Source organism: Aythya fuligula, chromosome 1 (assembly GCF_009819795.1).
Source record: "Aythya fuligula isolate bAytFul2 chromosome 1, bAytFul2.pri, whole genome shotgun sequence".
NCBI lineage: Eukaryota > Metazoa > Chordata > Aves > Anseriformes > Anatidae > Aythya > Aythya fuligula.
Window position 1 is genome coordinate 188,103,778 of NC_045559.1, and position 9,466 is coordinate 188,113,243.

Sequence of the window (9,466 nt, forward strand, 5' to 3'; positions counted from 1 at the left end):
CTAACCCCCAGCCTGACCCTCCCCTGTCCCAGCTCCATGCCGTTCCCTCGGGTCCTGTCGCTGTCCCCAGAGAGCAGAGCTCAGCGCCTGCCCCTCCGCTCCCCTCGTGAGGGAGCTGCAGGCCGCCATGAGGCCTCCCCTCAGCCTGCTCTGCTTGGGGCTGAGCAAACCAAGGGACCTCAGCCACACCTCATATGTTTTCCCCTCTGGACCCTTCACCTTTGCCCTTCAGCTATTAGGACACGATGCTGGCATGAGATAATGATTTGGGATCTACAAATGAAGTTTTACAAGTTCATTTTTTAATTTGTTTTTGGTTTATTTTGCGTACAAAATTACTCAATAGAAGTAGAGCTATTGTTTGTACTAACAGCCTCGTGTAAGGAGAAATATTGCTCTGAGGTGGATATAATCAGAGCAGCAAAAACTAGTTTTAGTTTGTCATGCATGGGTTTCATTCAGTAAGACCTAAGCAGTAGCTTGAGTACTGAGCATAGGGGAGGCACAAGTGGAAACAAGCAGCATTGGAAACTGATCCCTGTTCAAAATCAGTGGGGAAAGGTGGTGGTGGAAAGTTTCTGCTAGTTCAATTCATGGCCGTGTGATAAACCACACGCTCAAATACTTGAACAACCATGGATGTGGGCTAGAGGAGGTGAAGGCTCTCCTTAAGCCAGAGTTGCTGCTGGAGCAGGCTTGTTCCACTGCCCATGGAAGTAAAATGACAGGTAAGAGTGGGAATCATACAAAAGAACTTAGAAGTTGTGTGTTGTTTTGTTGTAGGGTGAATGCAATAATAGTACTGGCCTGTCAGAGAGTGCAGTTTGGACAAACAGCAGCTAATTAAGCAGCAAATGCCTTTATCTGTAAGGGACCGTTGTCACCTGAAAACAGGCAAAGTTGTCTCAGAGCATGTTCTGTGCTGTTCCTAATCCTAACTGGGGGCTGCTTCCCCTAGCAGACACTTTTCCACTTCTCTTGCACAGAATTTAGAGGTTGAGCAGTTTTACAACAGATTGTTTTCACCTGCTGAGCCACTGAAAGCTAATTAATTTCATTTTCTAGTTTGTCTTCATTATGGAAATCAGTAATCTCAGGCTCGACTTCTGCCTGGTTGCTAGATCAGATGTGAGGGAAGGGTGAGAACGGGATCCCGTCCTCTAGCAGTAGCCTGCAGTCAGAACAGATTGAGCACAGCACGAAATTGCACTTCAATAGTTGGGACATCTGGGAAGCAACCAAAAAACCATGGCCTTTGGTTTGCCTTCATTTGCTACAGTTCTTAATCTTTTTGCATTTGTTTTAGGATATAAAACATGTCAGCTAACAGAGCATTCGCTCTCTAATCCTATTTGTTGTCAGAGGAGTGTCTCAAATTGTTCTGCCTTGGAAGCCCCTAAAAGTGGTAAATGCTTTCTTTTCTTTGAAATATTTTGCCTGAGGTTAAATACAAATATAGATCTCACAAGGAAACGAAGCTTCCCAGATGGCTGTCAAGCGGACAAATGACAAGCAGGGCTTTTACTGCCTCCTGCTGTGCTTTTATTGGTTTTTTTATAAATCACTGCAGCAATCACTGGAGCCCAGGCATCTTGGGTTATTTAAGGCATCATGGATGCTTTAGATTTTCCTTAAGATGTGAAATTTATTTTGTTCTCTGTTCTAGAAAGCCAGTTGTTACTCAGATGTTCCAGTACTCACAGTGGTTGCGTGTGTCCCATCAACATCTGTAGCTGATATCAGAGCTGCCCTGGATTTTGGGAGTCCCGTTCACGGTCCCATGCCTTGTTTCTCCATGGGACAGTACAGAGACTGCGTTGTGTATGAGGAGCAGAGACAGCATCCAGGGGCTGCACTATGGAATCGCATGCATGCTGTTCCACAGAAATACAACTTTCTACTAAAAATATATCAATTGATACCAGCTATTTCTCAATCAACCGGAAGGTAAAACTTCTTGCTACTCCTATGGCAATATCCTCTTTTACAAAGGGGCAGCTGACATAATAGCTGGGAGCTGACCAGGCCCGTGCACTGCTTTGGCCTTGTCTGATTCATGTTGAAAGTTTTTTAAAAAATGACACAAATAGGGGAAAACAGTCCATGGAAGAACACGTTCTGCTACGTGGGCATTTCTCCTAGGAAAAGATAAAGCAAAGGATGGTCACATTGCAGAGTACCCGGCAGGAAGGTGTTCAAATGCCTTCATGATGCATTCCTGGCTAAAGCCCTGCAGTTCTACTCCCTGCTGATTGCTCATGCACTTGTTGGAAACCAACGTAAGGCCTTGCTGCACAATCCTGCCTTTGCTCTCTCCCAGTCACAGGCTCCCGTACCCTTGGTTGCATCACTGCAGTTGCTGCTGTGGCTGCCTGGGAAGGCTTTCCTGCTTGCCCAGCTGCCAGCCCTAATTGCTGTTTTGCAAGGTTAAATTACTCCTGGGCTCTGCACAGACCCAAATCTCTGCTCACCTGCAAAGACGCTGACTGATGCTGGGGCAGAAGGGAAAGGGCCAGGTGGAGGGCGAGCACAGATGGCCTATCTCACCAGCAGTTTAAGCAGCTTGTGAAACCACATCCTTGCATTTAGGCATCGAGCTGCCTTGGCTGTCTGACAGCTGTTTTGGTAAGGTTTCCTGTGGCCACTGCTCCATGACAAGTTCTAGGGCAGCTGAAGCAGCTCCTCCTCTTCACCCCAGCACCCATCACTCCTCCTCCTGAGCCCACTTGCAGATAATACTTCTTTTTTTTATTATTATTATTTCCTGCTGTGTCACAGCTGAGCCTGCTTTTGAGCAGAGCTGTAAAGTAGAACTTAAGCCTTCTGAATTGAGAGGAGAGCTTGGTGATGGAGTCAGGAACATCTCTGATGCAACAGAATTTACCGACGAAGCAAGTGCGGTTTGTCCTCACCTCTTAAATAAGGAGAGACTTAACCCAGACGCCAGCTCCATCAGCAGAAACACAGCCAGCCTCTCCCGAAACCTCTACATAAACACTTTTATGAGGGTCAAGGCCATCACAGAGGCACACGCCACCCCTGGGGTGGGAGCAGGACCCCGTAACAGAGGGGCAGTGAAATGAGAGGGGGGCTGTGCAAACAGAGCCCTTAGCCCAAGGGCTGAGAGGAATACCAGAGAGGGATTTGACTTTTTTCCCATTATGTTAAAGGAAAGCCTGACAAGCAACAGCATCAGCAATTGTTACACAAGTTGTAACAAGGTAATGGTGAGGGGTTTGGTGTTTAAATAAAAAAGCATTTGTTGTGACACACCTTCTTTTTTATTAAGTTTTTAAAAAGCATTGGTTTAGATGGATGAAATGAGAGGGAAAAAGCGGTTCTAAGAACCAAGTTTGCTTGGGGAAGCAGAGCAAAGTCATTAGGAAAAACAAACCTGGAGCAGCAGGAGAGGTGTGCCAAAGGAGTACAGAAACGTGAAGCCACATCTGCGGGAGCAGAGCAGCTGAGTTAGCTGAATGCAAAAAGGATAAATTAAGGGAACAGGTTCCTGGGTTTTCTAGCTGGAGCCATTTCATCCTGCTGCACCCTGACACGGGATGGGGTTCTTCCACTTGTGCTGCTACAAAAATAAAACAAGATGTTGTGTGCTGGTGAAAGCACAGCTGCGAAACAAGGCGCTGTGTCTGTCAGTGCTGTGAGCATTGACAGAGACAAAGGGAAACCCCACTTCACTCAGCGGCCTTGCTGAGGGACAGAAACTCCTCATGAAATCTTGGTGTACGAAGCAAGTCCTGCTGACTGACAGCTCCGGGTGTAGTGTTTGCTGCAGCACGCTGCTTCCTGAGCATATGGCATTGCTCACTGTTGTCGAGTTCTGAGACCGTGTTTTAATTTCTCCAAACTGCTGCTTTGTACATAATTTGTTCTTTTCAGCGACTGACTTCCCTCCTCAGCATTTCCAGGAGTTTTGAAAGAGACACAGGAGCTGCTTACTGCTGCAATCGGCAGGTGACAACTTTCACTCACCCTTCCACCTCTTTCAGCATCTGGATGGTTGCGTCCCAATGTCTGGCTTCAAAACAGCTGCTGTTGGACTTAGTTGCGTAGCAGATGTTTTAATTTTTTAAAACCCATGCACTGCACTGATTTCTCAGGTGTGTTTCTTAAAAGAAAGGTACAGAAGTTGAACTCCCTTCACTCCTGCACGACATCTGTGTGAGCTGTTGAAAGGCAAATCTCACCCTGACAGATGTTTGGCCAGAGGCGCTCAGGGAGGAGGTCAGCTGTGGCTCATCCCTGCGTGGAAGTCATGTGAAGGTGAACTCCAAACCGAAGCACGCAAGCTGAGGGGTTTGCTACTGAAGGCAGTTTTGTGTGTTCATTTCCTTGTGATTTTGCTTCGTGGGCTGCTGAACATAAAGCCGAGAGGTTGTTCCCATTTCCCCCCGAGGTGTGCGCAGACCTGCTGCGGGCTGGGAGCCTCGCTGAGCGATGCCTCCTGCCCCAGCTGCCCCTCAGAGCAGCTCCAAGTCACAGACGCCTGTATATTGACTACATTTAATTTCTGCTAATTACCCCTAAGGACATTAAAAGCCCAAGCCAGTACATGAGGAGGAGGAAATACCTGTACTCCTGTAACTGCAGGCCCTTCTCTGCCTGTGGTAGGAGGCTGTTCAATGCCCTAATTCCACACTGCTTACCCCTAGCAGCATTTATATGATTTTCTTAATCTATCTTTAAAAATAAAAGGGGGTGGGGAGCACGACATCCTGCTCCTGCCCCTGGGCTGCTCGGGGCCGGCCAGCAGAGGAAGGCAGCCCCGGGCAGCCGCAGAAGCGAGGCACCTTCGCGTCTCAACATCTCCCCCTGCAGTGACAGAAGGAAACAGCCAAGCGCTGGAAAGCCTCAGCTGCGCTCTCCACCCCGGCGGTGATTTGCAGGGTCACCCCTTCCCTTCCTCCTGTGCCTCACAACCCGACAGTCCTGCAGGACAGCCGGGAAGCCCCGAGCCCCCCCTTCCCCTCCGCTGAGCTGCTGGGCGCCCACCGCCAGCCTCCAGCTTCTCCAGGGGGTTTTAAAGTTTCCAGACACCCTTGAACCGTACCTCATTAGCACCTGGCTTTGTCCTGACACCCAGGGATTACAGCAGCTTGAGAAATCAACACTCAGTACAAGACAAAATTACTTGCGGAAAATCATTTTACCAAGGACTAAGCAGTAAGATTTACCCAATTCAGGCCAAAATAGATCTAATGGGCTTTATCGATTAGATTTGGGTAATTAAGGGAAAGAGGAAACAGTATTCACCTTCCCAAAACTTATAAAGCCAAACCTGAACTTTGCCCTCCTGGTCAGCGTGTATTTTCATAACAAAATACATTTTCACTATGAAACTGTTTTGCATACAACATAAGCCAACCTCTGCCTGGCAATGCTGGATTTCTTCTGGCCAGGTCTCTGCAGACATTCACATCTTCTGACACGGGTCTCCAAAGCAGGATGCACAAGACAAACCACATGGGTAAAGGAAGTATTTTTCGCATCGTTAGAGGTAAAATTCAAAGTTTATTTCATCTCTTTTTTCCTATTTGTGCAGTTTTCTAATGCACATATTAGCGAAGTAGTGAAGATGTATACAAGTTAGATTGGGGGGGAAATAAATGTTCAAAAAAAATTGTTAATGATAACGTGCCATAAAGGAAGTTTGGATCTGTTGCAGTATAACAAGTGAGACATTCCAAGACAGCTTCACATTTCCCATTTCTGGAGACAAACCCAGCTATTTCAGAACTCAAGGCTGATGCGCAAGGCTGATCCAAATCTGCCTCTGGTAAGGTCAGCAGCTCTGCAGTGTGCCGGGATATCTGTGTCACTAAGACCACTCCTTGGATTCATCCTCCAGGGCCTGTCCTCATCTTTTAACAAGACAGAGCAGCCCCAGGAAGCCACAATGGTCCACCCTGTTTCTACCCTGCAGCCCTACACAGCTCACCTTTGATTTTCCCCAGACAACACACCTACAGCAGCAGCAAGAGGAACACCGAGTCTGCCTGCTTACAGCCACATCCCCCATGCTCATCCTCCAAAATTCAGGTACCAGTGCTTTAAGGAATCTGCTGTAAAAAGCCACCTATTTCTATAAAACAAGCCCCAAAGTTACCAGATAGAGGCCGTGACCTCTCTTTCACCGATTTCATCTTCTGCTTAAAAGCCAACTTCTGAATTTCTCTGCAGAAACACACAAATAAAAAATCACTCTCAAATTCAAAAGATTAATAACATCGATCTTTATTCCATACAAGACAGAACTACAGAACACCTGCAATCTTCCTGGTCGCATTTTATGGAGATCTTGAAACTCTGGACACACCAACTTACTTTGCAAACTAACAGTCAGGGAAAGAGTGATGGCACCTCTAAAGAATAAGCGTTACTTCTAAGCAAACTAAAAGTTAAGGTTTAAAATTTAACTTTTACTCCTGACGCTTAGCTTTGCCTTCAAGTGTTCTTGCTTAGCAACAACAGCAATAAAAAAAAAAAAAAGGCCTGCTTTAGAACAGCAAGTAGGAATAAGCACAAAAGGAAATCGTACAAAGAAGCAACAGCTTAGTATGGTCTCATGCGGCTCGACGGAGGTGGTGCGCGGTTGGGAGGGGTAATTGCTATGTCCAAGTAGTCTCCGATCTGGAATTTCTGAGACTGCAACGTCATGGAGTCATCTGTGCCCTTCCTGCCCGACATGGTGCTGCCGATCTCCTTCACCCTGCAGGCAGGAGATAAAGGCGGGTTAGTCACAGCCCCATCTCTCTGGATGTACGATACAGGTAGACATCTGTAACAAGATCACTCCTAAAACTCAAATACTCTGAGATACACGTTCCATTATCACCAGAAACAAAGCCTCATCTCACACAGTACGTCCATATTCTGACTGGTTGTTAATAATGTAATCAAAGTCCTCAAGCAAATAAGCTCATTGTTTTGGGAACACAAACTACAACAGCCACCAATCCAAAATTTAGAGTTTGCAGTGGTGATCACAAAGTCTGTTATCAAGAACTTTGGAAATTTGGTTTGTGGGCACCGGACTTTGTTAACAAAAAATAATTAATTGCTCTGGTGCTTCCAGTCTTCTATGTGTCTGGAGAAGAAACGCCGTTTACCTATATCCAGGCCGCTTGAGATCTGTGAAAACAATTGCAAAATTGAAGTGCGTGCCCTTCTTCCGTGCCTCCGGGTAGACCTCCTTCACTAAGCTGGTCAGCTCCTTCAGGGTTGCATCCATCCTGGGTTAAACAAACAAACCCAAGTGGTTAATGTTCTCAAAGCAACAACAACAGAAGCAGCTTTCCAAAACCCACTTAAGATGGAACCAACGTATTGTCATTATTTAAACAAACAACTCCTGGCCTTTGCATGCTTTCTGCTAATATCTGAAGAAGAGGAGGGTTTTACATACTCGAGTTTCACAGGGAGCCACCTACTCCACAACTACATGCATTCCTGACAACATATCTTCATCTGGCAATCAAGCAACAAGAAGTCGCTCTGGTCAGGGACAGCACCCAGCAGAATCCACCAGCTACGGGGCACTGGAGGCAGCACGCTCCTGTGCATTAAGGATGTGGGTCCAGACAGAGTTTATCTTTTAACTTACGGTGGTACGACACAAACATCTTCACCTCTACGTGTGCTTCAACATCTGCTTCTCCAGGTCTCTCAGAAAAGTTACAATTTAAACAGTGACTTTTTTTTAAATGCATTAATGCACTTCCACAACAAACAGCGTGTCTTCTCATCTAAGCTGGTATTTACATTAAGATCAGGGGAGGTTCAGGAATAGAAGACAATCATGAACACAGTTCTCCATTCCTGACCTTACACACAGCACCCTTCCTTCTCCCCACCCTTCAACCAAAACAAAAGTTAGAATCCCAAGAACAAAAGGACCCAATGATCACAACCAAAGCAGCACTAATCACATTCCTCCAAGCTTTATGCAACCAAGGAGCAGGCTGTTGACAGACAATGCCCGTTCTGACTCCTGCAGATGGCAACAAGCTCAGACATCATCAATAGCCTGGGCTGAGTCCATAAACCCCATTAAGCAGTAAGTTAGTAGTGTGTGCTTTGTTAGCCACGAAAAAATTGATTTATTCAACTGTACAATGGTAAGAAAGTTAGAACTCTAGCAGCAACCTTTAAGGAAATACAAGGTTTAAAAAGTAGCATAGTTCACTTTCAGAGCGATTCTAATAGTTCGCTTTCAGAACAGTTTGAAATGCTGTGAGTGAAAACTGAAGCGCTATCAACAAAGACCGAAGGGGTGTTCTGAAGTGTGTCTGAAAGCAACTTAAAGCAGCTGTTACAGCACTGCTACCTGGCCATATGAAAAGAAATGCGCTGCTTTAATTCGGAGCCTCAAGAGGCTCCAAATTGTTTTGTTTAATTTTGTTTGTTTAATTCGGAGCCTCAAAAGGCTCCGAATTAAAGCGATAAGAGCTCATGGAGGAGCTCTAGCCCTCTATAACAACTGATACTAGTGCAAAACAAGGCTGTTAGGGTGAAATTAATTAAAACAGAAGAGAACCCCGAAGAAATACCAGCACGGCAGCCTGTGCCGAGACCCGGCCACCGCTCAGCACTCACCAGGTGTAGATCTGCAGCTCGCTGGAGGGCACATTGCCGCGGGAGAACTCGTCCATGCGGTGGTGCCGCCCGTTGTTGGTGGTGAAGACGCGGAGCAGCAGCGGGCACGTCTGAGGGGGGGAAAAGGAGAAGATTCAGGCCCCAACGCCAACAACACCACCCCCAAAAACCGCCCCGCACCGCCCCCCCGACACCCCCGCAAAGCTCCCCCGGGACCCCGCGGAGCCAGGGGGCAGCGGCACGGAGCCGGCCCGGCACCTTCTCGCGGTCGATCGGCTTCTCCGGCTCCTTCTTGATCTCCTCCTGCGTGACGCGAGACTCCACCGCCATCTTGTCGCTGCCCCGCGCCAATCTCGCGAGAGGAGGGGGGGGAGGGGAGAAATGGCGGGGGGGGGGGAGGGGAGGGGAGGGAAGGGAATGGCCTCAGGTTGCGCCAGGGGAGTTTTAGTTTGGAAATGAGGAGGCATTTCTGCTCAGAAAGCGCAGTCAGGCACTGGGACGGGTTGCCCAGGGAGGTGGTGGAGTCACCGTCCCTGGGGGTGTTCAAGGAGAGGCTGGATGTGGTGCTTGGGGACATGGGTTAGTGGGTGACAGTGGTGGTAGGGGATGGTTGGACCAGATATCTTGGAGGGCTTGTCCAGCCCTAATGGTTCTGTGATTCTACAGGTTTGGCTGGAGTTGGGGTGGGCTGCCCCAGGCTTCTCTCCCTGTGCTGCTGGGTGTTGTCACAGACCCAAAATTGTTGCCTGTGTTTTCTCCTGCTTAGAAATCTTTTAATAAAGCAATGCTGATGCCTCTTGGAAAAAGGCACTTCCTTCTACATGGAGAAAGACTTTAACAGGAGTCTAATGTAGAT

General features: G+C 47.5%; 1 protein-coding gene across 1 annotated transcript; it reads right to left on the bottom strand.

The window, feature by feature from the left end:
- Positions 1-6,224: 6,224 nt before the first annotated feature.
- Positions 6,225-8,952, bottom strand: SAP18 (Sin3A associated protein 18). Its single transcript, XM_032207873.1, has 4 exons — positions 8,869-8,952; positions 8,611-8,720; positions 7,125-7,247; positions 6,225-6,724 (listed from the first exon to the last, which is right to left on the bottom strand). Exons 1-4 carry the CDS (start codon positions 8,938-8,940, stop codon positions 6,568-6,570), a joined length of 462 nt encoding a protein of 153 aa, XP_032063764.1. The 5' UTR covers positions 8,941-8,952; the 3' UTR covers positions 6,225-6,567.
- Between the last annotated feature and the right edge of the window lie 514 nt (positions 8,953-9,466).

Excerpts from the sequence above, each read along its gene's own strand:
- SAP18 (XM_032207873.1), bottom strand. The coding sequence starts at position 8,940 with ATGGCGGTGGAGTCTCGCGTCACGCAGGAGGAGATCAAGAAGGAGCCG. Across the intron at positions 8,721-8,868 it reads AGCCGATCGACCGCGAGAAG|ACGTGCCCGCTGCTGCTCCG; the intron begins GTGCCGGGCCGG and ends TCCCCCCCTCAG. Across the intron at positions 7,248-8,610 it reads GAGCTGCAGATCTACACCTG|GATGGATGCAACCCTGAAGG; the intron begins GTGAGTGCTGAG and ends TGTTTAACCCAG.